At 37.3% G+C, this 18,050-nt stretch overlaps 1 protein-coding gene across 1 annotated transcript in view; it reads right to left on the reverse strand.

Annotated features, from left to right (window-relative positions):
* Positions 1-9,443, reverse strand: part of adgra1b (adhesion G protein-coupled receptor A1b) — a 264,689-nt gene extending 255,246 nt beyond the window's left edge. Inside the window, exon 1 of the mRNA XM_028469085.1 lies at positions 8,978-9,443. Within this exon, the coding sequence (XP_028324886.1) occupies positions 8,978-9,195 (218 nt within the window). The 5' untranslated portion in view covers positions 9,196-9,443. The remainder of the gene's footprint in view (positions 1-8,977) is intronic.
* Between the last annotated feature and the right edge of the window lie 8,607 nt (positions 9,444-18,050).

An 18,050-nucleotide genomic window follows, 5' to 3' on the forward strand; every position in this document is an offset into this window, starting at 1 on the left:
CTCAGTATCTCATAAAACTGTTGGTCATCTAAACATTGATTTTCTTCGTTATCTACATTTATTGATGTGTAATTATCTCTAAATGGCCAATAACCTCCACTAATTAATGGTGCTGAGTGAGTTCTAAATACTGTATCCAGCTGACTTTCCAGCTGTTGGGTGGAATGTGCATGCCAACGGTACTTTAGTACCTAAATTCAATTCTAGGTGAATTTCGTTTATACTCTTATGCGTAATAAATATCAATGACAATCAAGGAGAAACAAAGCACTGGAAAGAAGATGATGTTGCCTTTTTCAGCCTCATATCTACTTCTACTAATAAAAGCAAGAAAGGTCTGTGTGCGTGTGTGTGTGCGTGCATGTGTGTGGAGCCTGAAACTTTGTCAACGGCTTCCTAATACCCCGAGTTTGTGCATCGAGTTATTTTGGAGTAATTTGGTGTTGCAAAACGTTCATATTTTAATTTACGGAGGTAGTGACAGGTACACACACACACACACACACACACACACAATGTATAATAAAAAACATATTAAATGATTAAAATTTAAAATAAAAACTAAACAATATTTGTACAGAAAGTACACAAAATGACAATAGAAATGCCCAAAAATATACAAACTGACTCCAAAAAACATATATTACAGAAATATACAACAAATGACAACAAAAATATGAAAATGACTCAAAATACACTGAACTAAATATTCATACAAAAAATACACAAACTGACAACAGAAATGCACAAAACTACCCCAAAAAAAGATACAAAAACACACAAAATGAATCCAGAATCACACTACAATGGCAACAAAAAATATTAAAAGACAAAAAAGAACAAAAATACACAAAATGACTCCAAAAAACATACATTACAAAAAAATACACCAAATGAAAAAAATATTAAAATGAGTAAAAAAAAAAAACACATGCGCATGTCCCATAGAATTAAACCAGGGAAATCGCACCCGCAAATATACCCCTTTATAGCACTACATAGTACAGAGTATGTACACCTCTTTGTACATCCAACCTTCAAACACATACTCATTTGGCCATAATTGACAACTCTACTTATGCTCCCACTATATGAATACATATTTCCGACGGGCACTGTACTCGTTTAAACAAAAACACTATTTTGCTTTTCAGCACTGTAGCTGATCTCTTTCTTTTCTTCTTTTAATGAAATGGTACAATCAAGAAACTTCTGAAGTGTTAAATCAGAATCAGGTTTTTATTACATTATCCTCAGGGTTATATTGAGGGAAAAAGTCACAGTCCAGCAAAATATAACAAATTACTCTAAGCAGTTCCACATTATTCCTGACTGTGCTTTTATACATATAATTATGTGCACAAAGAACGTAGCAGTTAGTGAATTACAATAATAAAAAATGTAGGAGACACTTTCTTTCAGTTCATTTTCATCACTCATATGTTTGCTGGTGTATAATTACAAGCCATCAATTTGTCTGGCAATTGCAGGTGGCTCCATTGTAAGCTATGTTACTCATAAACATGTTCGAGATATGAAAATAACAGAAAAAAGCAGCACAGCTCAATCTGGGCCAATATTTACTTTCAGATTTTTACTGTGAAGAACAAACATTGATTTTGATTTTACTTTCATTAAGTTAATCATTTATCCAAATGTCTGGCTTCATGATTATAGATTTTAACCCCCACAACAAATGCTAAGTAGCTTCTGTAGAAATAATTGCTGCCATTTTTCTCTTAGTATATTTTCTTTGATTGAACTTTATTGCGTTGGGAAAGTGAGGAAGCTGCAACGTTTAAATTGGAACAATTTTTGCTAGTTTTTGTGGCATTGTGAATAATATAGTTTGGGAATCGCAGTTAATTTAATGCATATGGTTTTCTTCTAATAGGAGGAAATGTACTTGCCAATTACAGCCTAGAATTGATGTTTAGATATTGTAAAATACATAAAAACATCCTTGGATTGCAGAACAATGTAAGTGTAAGATTAGTGTACAAACCTGTTCTGTTTTCTAATTGTGGGAGCTGAGAGCTAAACTGAGATTCTTTCATTTAATGATGTACAGGATCTGCTGTTGTCTACACCCATTGCTATCTAGTGCAAGACGGGGTACAATACACTACACCCAGGATCAACAGCCAGACAACATTTACACACCAACTCAATCACAACAAATTCTAATGATAAGTTCACACCAAAAGCATTTTGGGCGTCAAATCGTACCTCACGCGTAGTTGAATGCTTGTGCTCATTGAATACAGACGCTTGCTACCAGCGTCAAAGATGCTCCGGACGCGCATTGAGGTGTTCATACAATGGATGATATTGTGGCGATCAGTTACGTTAATATACATAATTCACCCAGTGACTGTGAAGTGGTGGGGAACATTGTGTTGAGAAGGCTGTGTTTGATGAATGGAGAATAAAGTTTGGAGTTCCTTGCTGAACACCCCGCCTCCGACTCCCGTTCATCAGCTCTACATTATCGAGTTTCTGGATTCACCAGAGCTGCGCTCGGACGAGAGTCGCTTTCAGTGCTACTTCCGTCTCTCCCGTGCCCAGTTTGATGACCTGCTGACCGGCATCAGTGCTCACATCTCCTACCAGGACAACAACTATAGGCGCTCTATTCCAGCAGAAGAACGCTTGTCCATCTGTCTCTGATTAGTGTTTTTTTTCCCTCATTATTCTGAATACGTCACAGTTGGAGAAAGCTCCTAATTGGTCGACGCAATGCAATATGCCCCAAAAGTTCAACAATGTAGGCGCCGGACGCACGTCACAAGCGTCCGCCGCGCAAAAAGCTTCAAAACGCGCCGCACAGGAGGCGCGGGACGCGCAGCGGAACCTACAACGCGGCCTAGAACCATATATTGTGCCTTTTTCGACACGTTTGGTGTGAACGCGCCCATTACAATCCATTTCAGAAAACACACGTTTTTGGACTGTGGAATAAAGCTGGAGTATATTAAACCCACACAGGAAAACACGTCCACCTGGTGTACCGTCAGGTACTCAAATCTTGGTGTTTGGGCCTCTTTGCTGTAAGGCAGATGCAATGCACCAACACAAAGTTAGAAGTGCAAAAATCTAAATACAGGAAAATATATTGTCAAGTTGTCTCCTACATTCTATAGAGGGAGGGATGGTTTTTAGCATTTTAGTGGCCACACTGACGTCCCTCCTGGACAACCCTTCTTATTCGCCATGCAGCTTTTCACATTAGTCATTGTGCATTGATTATTTGTGTCGTGTTGTACATATATTTGGTATAGCGTAGTGTGTTCATAATTTGATGGATACATTTGTTATCCGATTTACATAGTGTTTTAGATTCAGTGATGTGTAAGATAAAAATGTGTCTTTTCTCTGTTGTCTATAAATATGTCATATCTTGTTTGATCTTCTTTATCTCATTCCTTCAAGTCTTAAGAGTTTTACTTGGTTTTTCTCTCGTTTTTCTTCATCTTACCCACTCTTATTGTTTTGCCATTCATCAAAGGCCTATCCCTATATCTTCTTTCAACTGATCTTTTTCTCATCCCTTCTTTTTGTCGTACCTTTCCATATACTTATATTACCTCATTACGTTACCTCATTACATTTTATAATTCAATATGTCAGAAACCTATCCCAATATTCACAAAAGTAACCTTGAGTTAACCTTGATTTTGTTGAACATAAAGCTGTGATTGAGGACAAAGCCCTGCAGGAAGCTTATTGTCTACAAAGGGAGTGAGAAGAAGTGAAAGCTAGGAGATCCACAAAGACACGTCTGGGGCGATTTGTTAGTGGTCCCGTTATATCTGTTTATTTGCACAGCACATCCAAACAAAAGACCGAGCAGGGAAGCCACTTCAGCCTTTCAAAGGTCACATTTCCTAACGCAGGAAAACTGCATCCTGACTACTCTCAGTCCAGCCCTGAGGAATCCTGAGTGGTGTAGGGATGGATGCAGACCTGTTTTTGTCCATGTGATGCCTACAAAGCACTCACACAACCTTAAAATTCAAGAGGAAGATGCCTCGAGCTTTTACAGCCTCAGCTTGAGTACCGTTTCATCGGTAAAACACAGGGTGTTATGGTAATTTATTCCAACAGTTCACTTTAACAAATTCTGAAAATAAAACAGAGCCTTAAAGCGTTCTCCACTTAAAGGAACAACAGCCGGTGTGCCCGCATGCAAGCAAACACCACTCCAAATAAATTGTAGCAAACAAAGTGCATCCATTAATCAACAACGCTCAAAGTTCAGAACGAGCTGTAAATTGTCAAGGTCCTTTGCATTTAGTATTTGCGTTCATGCTCCAAAGGCAGACCTCGAATTCCCAGGAATAAAGCAGACTGTTAATATAGACTTGCAAAAGGAGCAGGAGATGGGAAAAATGTATCAATGTTTAAAGAGCCTTTTTTTCCAACAAAGATGAAGAACAGATTCATATTCATAGCGCTGTGAGATTACTTTGTTGTGTCTTGCGCTATTTAAATAAAGTTGAATTGAAGTTGAATTGAATATCTTTGGGCTGGAAAAGGTCTCGACTCGCAGCTACTGGATTAGGATTTTGGTTTGGTTTGGGTTCAACAATCCTTTCTAAAAACCTTAAGGACATTATTAAATATTGTCTACACGGTATAGGGGACGCTGGTGCTGATCCCACACGACCAAAGCAGGAAACTATTTCAACCAGTTTAAAGTTTTACCAAGACATCCCTCATAAACGCTATAAGATCCACTGTATCAATTGCTACAGTGAGGTTAAGAAGCAGCCGGGGGGGGGTGGGGGGGGATGAAGTGCCCTGGAATTCATTGACAGACCGGCCCACTTCATGTACGGTGTGGGGAGCCAGCCAGCCGTGCCGGGAATACAAGTTTCATTTCCCTTGATGAAAAAAACTGCATCTGATGTTGCTTTGGACCATAATCATATAGTAATCATTAACTTGAAACCTTAACTAGCCTCTACAGTACTATAATTACAGCAGTAAAGTGATTTTACAGCATGTAGTGATTTTAATGCAAACAGGTCATTGATACAATAAAATGTCCGTCCCACCACCCAAACAAGGTGGTGGGGCGGACCACCTTATCCCTTATATTTTAAGGAAATCTAAAATAGCCACTTGTCAACCATTTACTAAACACAACTATGTGATTAGAATCTGGTAGGCCTACCTTTGTTGACATTGGAATTATGTGAACATTCCTACTAGGGCTGGGCAATATGGACCAAAACTCATATCTCAATATCTTTTTTCAAAATGGTGATATATGATATAAATCTAGATATTTTTTTTTCAAATGAAGTCTGACCAGAAAGATAATTCTGGGTTAAAGCCGCTGATGTAAAATGCCCCACATTTATTAACAAACAGTTGCACAATATTTGCCACTTTTGTTTTCTTCTCCTGTAAGGGACAGCACGTATGAGTGAGTTCTGTAGTGTAGCTTGTTATGAGGAAGGTCAGGGTTAGAACACACTCATTAATCCATATAAATGAGCTTTACATGCTGTTCTGAGAAGTAACAACAGCGACTCCTAAAACAAGGATTTTTATACAAAATACAATATATATTGATCTATGTGATATTGTAGTTTTCTATATGGCTAAAATAGAAAACTCAATACATCTTGAATTTCGATATATCGCCAGCACTAATTCCCAAATTATAAAACAGCCTAAACTAAAACATAAATGTGTATATGAAGCACATGTGTTTATTAAATATACTTACAGTTCATATACAAGTCAACACATATTTACTGTTAATTTCACGTTGCTTATCTTTAAGTTAGACATTTACATTTTATTTTTATTACACATTTTCTTATAATTTCTCATGCTCACTCATGTGGTTCTCTGGTATTTATTAATGACTTATTAGACACATTTGTTGCAGACTTTATATCCTTTAACACTTTTTGAAAGCAGTGTATATTTGTGGCGCTTGTGATTTTCATGCTGACTTTCGTCATTCCTTCCCTGTGGTAAACACTAAAATCTCAGTTACTAATCTTACAGAACGTATAAATGTATCCCATCCTGCTGCTCTTTAGGAAGGTAAACTCTGTGTCTCATTTTCCAAGGTATTTACACAAGTTCTTTGGTTTTTTTTTTTCACCGGAACGTCTTCTTACATTCATCCATCTCTGTAGTTGTTTCCCGGTTTGTTCCTGTTGTCGGCACTAATCTTGCGAGAACTGCCACTCAGGCCATTTCAGATGTCAGTTCTCGTGAGGCTAGTGATAGCGTTCAGTTTAGGGAGACAGAGAAATGTTTTTATTTATTTATCTTTCAATTATTATTTCAGTAAAATACGGGATATTTATCAGAAAATACTAATACGGGACGATGGCGGAGAAGAGGGGTAAAATATGGGAGTTTCCCGGCCAAAACGGGATACTTGACACTGACAGGTATGTTTATTCCCCCTTTCTTTTTCTCATGGCCCGACCAAGCAGCCCACGGGGGAAATCCCCGGTGTCCCCGTATGCTAGTCCGCCATTGGTAGCAGCACTATAGGCCCTTGAAATTGTAGACTTCCAGGGCAATCAATGATTGGTGCTGTTTAAAACTGTTATGGTCCTTCATGAAATTATTTTTGACCAATAAAAAGCAGGTTTTTTCAGGTTTTACTGAAACAAACTCAGCTGTGGTTTGTAGCAGTGTTAATTTTTACAATAATTTTTGTGTTAATCTTTATGACGCATTCACACCAAATGTGTGTAACATCACAGTGCACACACTGAGTCACATCAGAATACATCCGACCAGAAACATGGCCTTCTCAACACAATAATGTTCCCCACCACTTCACAGTCACTGATCGCCACAATATCATCCATTGTATGAACACCACCGGCAACAGAGAAGCCCCTCCCCTCAACGAGCTGGACGCGCGTCTCGAGCATCTTCGACGTTGGTGACAAGCATCTGTATTCAATGAGCACAAGCGTCCAATTACGCGCGTGAGGTACGATTTTGACACCCGAAACGCGCTTGGTGTGAACGTACCATAAGTCATTCACCAAAGACTGGATGTACTTAAAATCACATTTAGGCTTTTTCATTTTCTTTCGTTTCTGGTTCAGATTGAGTCTGTGAAGTAGTCGCTGCACACATGAATAAAAATAAAATCGGGCCAATGGCCGCTTCCTGCGTTCTTTCAGTGTAGTACCTTATATTGAATGCTAGGGGCAGTGTTGTGCCACCAACTTTGTGCAAGTAAACAGCAAAGAAGAATGGTGGAGAGAGGAAAAAACTGAAGAAACCTTAAGTTTCCAAAGCTCCAGAACTTTTCACTAAAAACAAACGAGTGAAACTCTTTAAGTGTAAACTCTGAAGTTCAGCTCTCAGTCATTAAAGCACGATGGAGATACACAGAGGGACATCCCTAACAGAAACTGATTTGTACACAGACTCAGAGAGGATTGACGTCACTGTATTTCTCCAATCTTTCATTTCTAATCAGCTAATGTGTTTGTTAGCAGACAAACTGTGATTTAAATACATTTTAAAATAGAAATATGGGACCTGGCAACCCCGACGCACCGATGGTCATTTTATAGATGAAATAAAGGCGAATATAATTAAATCACATTACATGTTACGAACTGCTGTGATCTCAACTCACTGAAAGATAAAGGCTTAGAATTTTATATATGTATACTTCTTGTTTTTATTTCCGTATCGATCATCAGCCTGGCCACAGTCCCAAGGTTAGGAGATGAAAACAGGAAACGTTTTAACAAAAAAATTACAACATCCACTCTGTTTGTGGATGGATATTATTCTAAAGCCACAACCTATCTTGAAGTAAGGCAACTTGCCACTAAAATATACGAGATTTCTGCCATTGTTTTTCATTGAGGAGTCAGCAGGGACGTGACCTGACGTCAGCTCATTGAAAAGCATCTGAGGACCCTCAGTGTAAAAAATGACCCCCAAAGGATTTGTATTGAAGTGTATGGGCCGACCCTCAGCGTTGAAAATGAACGCCACAGGGGTACCCCGTGTGTCGAACACTGACGCTAAGGGGTCCTGACCGATCGTCAGTTGGGAATGAGACTGTGTTGGTGTGTACGTCTGAAAGCATGTTTATCACTGCATTCATCAGGCAGTTAGTGACGTACCCACTTTGAAATATTGTTTGTTTTTTTGCTGATGCTATGTTTATTCTGAACAGTAAACTTTAATTTATTATGAGGAAGTGAAAATATAGAATGCAGTTGTTTGAGATTGTGCATTGTGTTTTATTTTGAAAAAGAATATAGATATATATTTTTTATCACAAAAATATAATTTCACTTTTCATTAACTAATTCATTGTTTGATTTTTTTTTTACTGTATTCTTTAAACTAAATTTATATTTCAGAAAGTATATAATGCAGTTGTTTGAGATTGTGTGTGGTCTTTTATTTTAAATAAAAGAATAATAATTTTACACAAGTAAAATTTTAATTTGCATTAATATTTAGTTAACTATTTAATATTTGTTTAAATAGATTGAGGAATAGAAAGTATACAACAGAGTTGTTTGAGATTGTGTGTGGTCTTTTAATTTGAAAAGGTATTAACATTGAAAAAAGAATATTATTTTAATTGTAATTATTATTTTATTTTATTTCATTACATTATTAAATATTGTAAAATTTTAATTTCCATCATTATTTAATTATTTGATTTTCATATTGTATTTTTTAAACTATATTCATATTTGAAGAAGTGAAAGTATAAAACAGCTTGAGATTGTGTGTGGTGTTTTATTTAGAAAAAATAAAAAAAACTAAAAAAAAAAACTATTAGATTAATAATATCTAATAACAATGTCAATTATTAGACCATTTGAATTCCGGGCGACCCCACATGGGGTCACGACCCTGATCTAGGTTGAAAAACAATGCACTACCGTCTCCGGTCGATTTGAGTCTCACATTTACATGTCAGCATCAGTCACTGGATCCAACTTACAGGCTGACGGTTCTGTTGGGGAGGAAAGTGGGCTGCAGGGTGTCCATCAGGTCCAGGTCCACACACTGCACTTTGACTCGGACGTGGTTCCTGCTGAGCTCCTTAGACCTCTCCACGGAGCAGTGGCAGCTGTCCACGATCAGGTCCGGACAGTTCCTGTTGCTCACGCTGATCGCGCACAGCAGGGCCGTGACGCACAGCACCATCAGCGCCCTCATGGTAACACTTTGACTTTTCCAAACACTTCTTGACTTATGTCCTCAGAATGCGACACCATTTCATTTCCCGACAATACAGCGCGGTCCGTGAACGCATCCCATGCTCACCTGCTGGAAACTTCCCACGAGATTAAACCATGATGAGAAAGTTCATCTTGACCAAAGTCAGGCAGATGTTGGCCTTCCTCTGTGCCGTGGGAAGCATGTGAAGAAGGGACCAAAGTGTCCCCAATGCTCCATGATGTTCCGTTATGTGCCCCTGTGAACTTGTTGTGTCAATTAGGTCCCTCCCAGTCCAGTCCAGTCCAGTGGAGTCCAGTCCAGTGCGGACAGGCTGGCTGCACTGGCGCCTTTATACAGTGGTAAAGAGAACTGATAGATCCTACTCATGTAGAAGGCAGGGCCGGCCCTAGACATCTTGGGACCCGAAGGGGGATACCTTTTGGGGGCCCCACTCTGCCAATTATGGACAGTTAAGGAACACAAGAGCAGATACTGTATTAAATTATAAACCAAGTTCATTATTATTTTCCCTCTATGAACATGCTCCTTAGTGTCAAACCCTTCTGCTAACGTGGGTTCAAATCCCACTTTTGTCATATAAATATTTTCATTTTAACATATTTAACACAGCAAATTCCACCTTCAAAAATAAAAAATGTGAAAAAATAAATCAACATTTTAGGGTATTTCCTGGTTTAGGGTTAAAAATACATATATGTGAAAAATAAACATTTAGGGTTTTTCCTAAAATAAAAGGGCTATAGGGGTAGCTAAAAATAAATATGAGCTAAAATAAAACTGACAGAACTGTAAGACACGTGGTCCACTTATCACTTCGCTCCACATGAATAGACTGGCAGTCTATTCATACATTTCCATATAGTATAACTTTTTAAATTACCTTTAGGGTAAAATAAAATGTATGTAAAGCCACTTTAATGGAAGATACATAAATACAACAAAAGTATTCATGTACATGTATTTCTCAATAATTAATTTCAATAAGCCAATAATAAATTTGCATAAGGGATTCCTTCAAATACACTTCCATCTCTGAACTATCCCACTTAGCAGAAACACAATGAACAAGATAATAACTGCAAAAAGACTTTTTTCTTTAAAACAAAAAACAAGTTAACTTAAACATGAATACAAATATGAATCAAAAAAAATAAAAACACTTGTTGCAAGAAAATAAATATGAATACTATTTATAAAGTGGCAAGTGTAATTGTTTGTATATAAAAAAAAGGACCATTAAAATAACTGTTGAAAAGGTCTAAACATCTAAATGAATAATTACATCAAAATGTTGTTTAGAACTAACGACTATGACTATATGTTTGTTTTTCTTGTTTTTTGAGAAGCAAAGTCTATTATAACATCACAATAGGAAATCTGCCTTCCAAACTCATGGTTGATACTGATAGTGACGTTGACAGTGTTTTTTAAAGGATGGGGGATGTTAAAGGGGACAAATCATGCTAAATACACTTTTTTAGCCCTTAAATGCATTTTGTTGTATATTTAGAGTGTTTAGAAGTACAGAAAAGTTCAAATTAGTCTCTTCAGTTGCTCCGTAGATATCTTTATATTCTGTTTTGGTCATATTTTTCAATCTGTTTTGATTTTTCTATTCTCTATTACGTTTTTTGAACAATAACGTCACATTATTTGCAGCGGAACTGCCAAATTAGTACATCGACTCCAGGCCCAACACTTCGAGCAATCCGCCATTTTTATTTCTCGCTTTTATTTTGTTGTCCAAGCTCAAGGATGCTGAAGTTGCCCTTAGCAGCCGCTTAATCCGCCGAGTGGCAGGGCCGGCTCTGCGTAGAAGTACTGTTACTTGATTGAAATTGTAAGTATTTGTTCAAGAAAATCATACATAAAACACTCAAGTACAAGTAAAAAGTATAACAATATTATATTGTGGAATAAAGATATATTCTACTTCACTCTACATCATAAGAAAGTATGACCTAGTGAAAATAGCATGAGCCTACCATTTTCTTAGGAAGATCAAACACCATCCACAATAAGCACAATAAATGAGTAAAGAACCATACCCACGTCTTTCTAAAATGCTCATTTTCTTTGAAGTAAAATACTTTGATTCTAAAAAATGAAAATGTTTTATTATTGTGGTTTTAAAATCAACTTGACTGTCTGTGTTTTAGCCCTATGATGGATTGATGAGTGAGCATCAGACTGAGCACCAAGTCAGCTGCAAAAGAACGTGAGCCTAATCAAGATAAACGTAATATTATTGATTTATTTTTTGCACATGATTTTGTAATCCTTATTTCCAGTTTTGTTTTGTTTTTTCTGTGTAATGAATTCTTTCCTGGCACAACTGTGACACTAATTCCCTCCTTTGGGATACAATAATTACTTATATGTATAAATGTATATATATAGTACTATGTTAATAAATCAAAACATTATCTGTGTTCAGTTTTTTTCAATACTTTTAACTCATGTCTGAGAACCTCCCATGGGTCCCTAAGTCCCCACTGACTTACAGTATCTATATTGCAACTCGACATGGACCAGCTGTATCCTATATGCAAATATTCACCTATTATGACATGTACTTTCTAGAGATGTAAGAATATTTTCAGTGCAAAAGAACACTGTAAACCTGTACGTTCAAAGTAATTAAATAGATTAAGTAGTTTATACTCAAAGTTATAGAAAAACTAACTTAATTATGTCAAGTTGGTTTAACATTTTCTTCCTTTTTGAGTAACTTTAACTAGGAATTTTTGAGTAATTGGAACTATATTTGTAAGTAAGGATAACTTAAAAACACAATTTAACTACAACCTAATAGAATTAAGTAATTACATGTAATAAAAGAAAGAGAAGGTGTTTAATAACTCTTTTCATTTGTACTGTATAAATGACTGGAGAACACAGATTTTACTCGTCTATCTCGTATAATTCATGAGGTATAACAGAGTCTTCCTTAATTATTTGCTGACATAGAAAATCAAATGTTTTCCCATAATTCTAGAATTTTCATTTATTATATACACCTGAACATTGAAGAACTTATATATTAACTAGTGCTGAACACAAATCACTGTCGTGCAAAGCCTTAATAAAGGAATATCTCAATGACCTCAGAAGATAAACACTAAATAGAGATGTTATTGCAAGCTTTGTATTTTCAACACAGTATTTAATGAAATTAATGTCATTCACTGACAAAAGATCGTCTTTTTGTAAGGTTTGGCTCCCTTGGAGACCCAACCTGTGACCGCTGACTCCCCAGTGCCGAGGTGAGGTAGTTCCTCTGTGTGTGTTTACTTTGTTGCAAATTTCCTCCCTTATTATCCACATTGTTTCTGACGTAAACGGCCTGAGAAATTCAAGATGAGGATTTGTAACTTCTTCCACTGACCCTTCAGCACAGTCCTTGTTTCCTTTTCCCTCTGACAGGCAAAAACATGTGTGGCCTCTTCGCAATTGGACCAAGTGGGACAAGGGCGGGACGCATGCCTCTACTTTGTGTTTATTCATTTCTTTGTGCTCCCAGGATGCTCTCCCAGACCTATCAGTCATGCTTGTTTACACAGATGCATTTTTACCTCATGCTTCATGTAAAAGTGCAGAGGAAGATCCCACCGGCTGCTGACACATGGAGACCAACAGGAATGTCACCCAATATGAGCTGACATAACCATTTGAAGTGATCCATCTTTAATGAACCTTGCAGAAACATTTTCTTGGATGCGGGCCACAGCTGTTCACTGGGCTACTTGTACGCCGCTAATGGAAAACAGGTCCGAGAACACAAGCCGTTCTGTAAAGACTTTATTACTGGCAAGAGACTTTATTTTCACACTGACAGCCTGTTTGGAGTAGCATCACTAATCTGCAAAAGCAACATCTTGTGACCTATAAAGCACTTCAAATTATTCAACTCTGACGTAGAAACACATTTACACCGCACTGACGATAAAAGGCAAAAACCTCAGTGCATAACAGAGCAATGAATTTGATTCTTCACCTCAATGTGTTCCTGACAGTGGAGAGACCATCAACTACACTACTCATACATTTTCAGCCACTATAAAGAATACCAGTCTTAGAAACTAACAGGGACCTGGAATGTTCGATATTCTGAGAGAAAACACTCCAAGGATCGTAATGTTTGGTTTACAGTGAGATAAAAAGTCACACTTTGATTCAAATATAAACAATTCTTTTTACGTTGTCTAAGTTATTTGTGCAGAGAGAGAAAGAGATCTGCACTTTAACATACATAGGAGGCAGAAAACCTAGAGTCACCCAGAAATAACACAGAATTTTATGGGAAAATAGTTCTCAAACCTTATGATAAAATTTTAAAATCAGAATTCATTTGTTGTTTATGTGGAAGGGATGGTTGTGTATATTTCCACATGCGATAAATTAGGATCTATTTATCAGGCTGTTCATGTAATGATTGAAGTGTTTATGCTAACCTTCATCAATGACATCTCATTGCCCTTGTGAATAGAGACAAAGAGGTACTTTGTCAGAATTAAGTTGATTCCTCCCCAAAAGCCCCCACAGTCAGAAATGTTTCAGTGTTCATCAGTAAGTCCATTGTTTTATGGGCCAAGCCAAGAAGACAATAAACCTTTCCTTCATGTTATAAAAGAGAACCTAAATACTGACTGAGGTGAGCATTCCCACAATATCTAGAACCATGTCCTCTCAGAAGAGGTGTGAGTACATGAGTGTACAACGATTGAAAAAAATCACACGGTTGTCCGCCTGCCAGTGCCTTTACTTCTTCTGTCTCGAATGATATAAATGACTACAAAGATGGCGTCCGGGTTTTCATGTATATAAATACACGTTCATGAATATATTAATACACTTTCATTTATATATATATATATATATATATATATATATATATATATATATATATTGTAATCAGTTTTTTGCTGTGTAAGTAAGTAAGTAAGTGCTGTACAGAACAGAGGACAAAGTAAAACAACAGAAGCAACGTCATAAAAAGGGTAATAAAAGTTTAAAAATCAATTTAACCAAAAGCTTTTCTGAAAAGCGAAGTCTTCAAATGTTTTTTAAAGGGGAGGTATCACGTAAAAATCTATTTTTTCAAGCTTTATATCATGTTAGTGTGTCATTCCCTCCTGAAAAACATACCTCTAGTGTTTCTCAGATTGATTCACGTGTTTTTGAGTAATCTTTAAATCTCCTGCGAGCAGCCATTTTCCTGCTGTTATGCTCGCGGGTACGTGGCTCTGCCTTGGCCACGAAGCCCCTCCCTCTCCTATGTTCTCTTACTTAGTTCAACCCACAGCACCCGCCTCCACAGATTTAGCTTTTAATTTACTTATTTTAAATATTTTTGTAAGAAACCCATGGTTTTTGTTGTCTGTACTCATTAATGTACACATTAAGATAAAAATAAAAATGTAAATAAAACTTGAACCACTCCCCCGCTTCCAGCTCCGTCAAAACAGTTGCAGTCACAACAAACAGCTGAGAGATAACTGCATGTTGATCAGTTTACTCTGCTCACCGTAGTAGCTGCCTGCCTTTAGTTTTTAAAAATGCTTTCAACGAGAAAATGTATTTTTGGATGCGAAGAAAACAGCCCTCTTTTGGATGAAACAACTCGTCAACAATGGTTGGAGTTCATCTTTAGAAGCGGCCCTCGTCCCAAAAAGATCTGCTATGTTTGTTCCAGGCACTTTTCAGATGACTGCTTTAAAACAAGAGCTTATTTGAAAGTGGATTAATAAGTACACTGACAATAAAAAACGATGCGATCCCTACTCTAAAGAGGACTACTTCTTCAGAGCCAGCAGCATGGGTAAATGTGTGCGTGTGTGTGTGTGTGTGAGCCAGTGGCAGGGGAGAGTTCACTTCTCCTCCGACCGTACGTTAGCATTCCTCACTTTCATAGCCATTCAAAAATTTAGAAAGTAGCCAAATATGGCACACAGAAAAACAGAAGTAAACAACATAACATCTATGCGTGTTTGTATGAGTATTGAAGGGGGAGTGTTAATAGGTGTGTCAGACAAGCTTGGAGTTTCTTAAAGAGACAGAGGCATAATCAAAGCGTCATGAACTGTGTGCTACAGAGTGAAGTTTCTTTTAATTTTTTTTTTAAATATTTGCTGAATTTTTCCAAAAAATGTGGGTAGCATAATTATTTGAGTATGTTATAGAATGGTACTATGTGCCTGAAAAAAAAACACAATACCCCCCCTTTAAAAGAGTCCACACAGTCAAGCTCCCGGAGGGACTGATGAAGGTCATGCCGAGTCTGGGGGCCACAGCCTGAAAAATCAGGTCTAAGAAATTCCTCACTTTAGAGATATTTATCAGGTGGTAAAAACTAAGGATGTCGCGATCCGATCACGCAATCGGAATTGGACGTTATCTCCCGATCAGGACTCAGATATATATGTATATTTATTATCACTACAGGGCTGGGCAGTATACCGGTTCATACCAAATTGTCATTATGATATACTGATTACACAACGTTTGGAACACTGCACCGTGTCAGACCGGAGCCTTTTCAATGTTGCACTGCGAAGGTAAACAGTAGTGCTATGGTTACGGTGTAAAGAAAGCTCTGAAGCTGTAGAACATGATGACACAGAAGAACCTGTGTCAAAAAGAGGAGCCATGTCTGTTGTTTGGTCGGCAGAACAAGTTGATGCAGAGCGGAGGTGGAGAGTTAGACCCAAGTTCTCAGACGTTTGTGAACCTACAACATTTGTTCTGTTTGGAAGAGACCAAACGTATCGTTAGTCTCTCTGGTAACTAGCCTGATGCTAGTGTGTGTGCGCACTGCGCACAGATGTTCGAGGGTGTGTTTGTGTTTGTGTGCGTGCATGCGTGTTTGTGTGCACGCGCTAGTGTTTGTGTGATTTGCATGTGTGCGTGTATGTTTGTGTGTGAGAATAGTGGGTCGGGGTCGGGGAACTGGTGGGTCGGGACCCAAAAGTGGGTCGCAGACCTGTACTGGGGGAGTCGTGGACAGCTGGTCAAAAATTAATAAATACTTAATGTCTCTTATGTTGGACCTGTCTTTTATTTTAAAAGAAGTTTTTCTTTTGACATGCATGCTGTAAAATGCATGTTGCAAGGAAAAATATATGGATTTATGTTCAAAAAAATATTATATATATATATATATAAGTATATGTTTTCAACAGCTATTTTTGAAAAAACTAAATTTGGTTGAATTCTAAAAAAAAAAAAAAAAAAAAAAGGTGGTGATTTAATGACCGTGGAAAAATGTGGGTCCCAGTGTGAGACCAGATGAACCCGTTCTAAATAAACCTCTATCTGCAGACCTCACACACCTAATTTAGTAAGCAGCTAATACTTTATATGCTCTGCATATAAAAAAATAGAATACCTAAATACCATACCATGCATGTTAAAGCTGACATCCGGAGTTTCTGAGAAATCTATGTTTATGTATCATTCTTTTGAAATGCGAAAAAATACCTAATTAGTCTTTTACTATGGTCTACTGCCGATGGTCATTCATACATTAATGTATGTCAGTCCCTCCTTCGTCCTATAGACCCTTATACAAATGCAAACGATCGCTGACTACCCCAACCAATAGGCTTCGACTTCCTGTTTTTGAGACTGTCAATCAAAGTGAATGCGGTACTGTGCACGGAAACAAGGTCTTACGTCACAACAGCAAACAGGTAAATATGATTTTGGCTCTTACCTGACCCATAGACCTATATCAATGCGACCAGATGCAACCTTGTTATGTTCCGTGATGCGCATGCAGAAAAGTAGAGGCGTGGCTTCTTGTAGATTGGGAGAGGCAGTGGGAGGAAGTGAGGCTGTTTAGGGCGGGACATTGAGACTTTTCTCAGAAACTCAGGATAGCAGCTTCAAGGAAAGACAAGAGAAAGACTGGAGCCACTGGGGCTTGAAAGTCACATCTTCAATCAATCATTTACTATATAAAGTATGTGTGATATATTAAACACTTACTTATTTTTAGCCTGTACACACATTACTTTTAAAATTAAGTAACTTTGTGTTACTCTGTTATTTAATTGTAGAATTGTAGCGCTATAGAACTTTTCCCTGTGGTTTGACAAATAAACCTCCACTTGAAGCATTAATTCAGGACTATGCTTATAAGGTAGGCCATCTTAGTAAGTAGGCCTTAATGCACTTAGATTTGTCTCATATTTCAGAACACTAATTTAATGTGGAAATGCTTTGTTTGCTGGACTTATTACTAGAACTAAAGAAAAAAAGATTCTTTTTTTTTAGAAATACATATTATTCAGGCTATACAAAATCTCAGTTGCCTCCTATGTAAAGGTGCTGAAACGATTTAACTGTTTGCACCTTCATTCTGAACAAGATATTATGCTTGCTTTCCATTAGTTTAAGAAACAATGGCATAAAAAACTCTCCTAGATTTTATCTTCAAGTAACTAATTGACCATTACCATTACATCTAACTTTCCATTTATTTTATATTTTCTTCTTTTTATATCTTATCTTGCTATCTTTTGCTGATTTGATCTGTTGTTCCTCGTTGACTTTCTCACAGACGATCACATTGTGTTCCTTCTGCTTGGAAGCATATTCTTGTGCGTACAAGTGAGGACACCAGCTGGGCATCTCGGCTTGTGTCAGGGTCATTCATCATAATCTAAACACCCAACACCAGCTACTCAAAGGCATCTTTTTCAGCTGCTAAAGCCTGCACAGATTTCCTTTCATGTCTCAAACATATACCTGCATTAATAACCAGTCATTGACAATGAATCAGTACTTGAGTTTCATTTGCCTCACACACAAAAAATATTTACACTGCA

Source organism: Gouania willdenowi, chromosome 15 (genome assembly GCF_900634775.1).
Source record: "Gouania willdenowi chromosome 15, fGouWil2.1, whole genome shotgun sequence".
Taxonomy (NCBI): domain Eukaryota; kingdom Metazoa; phylum Chordata; class Actinopteri; order Blenniiformes; family Gobiesocidae; genus Gouania; species Gouania willdenowi.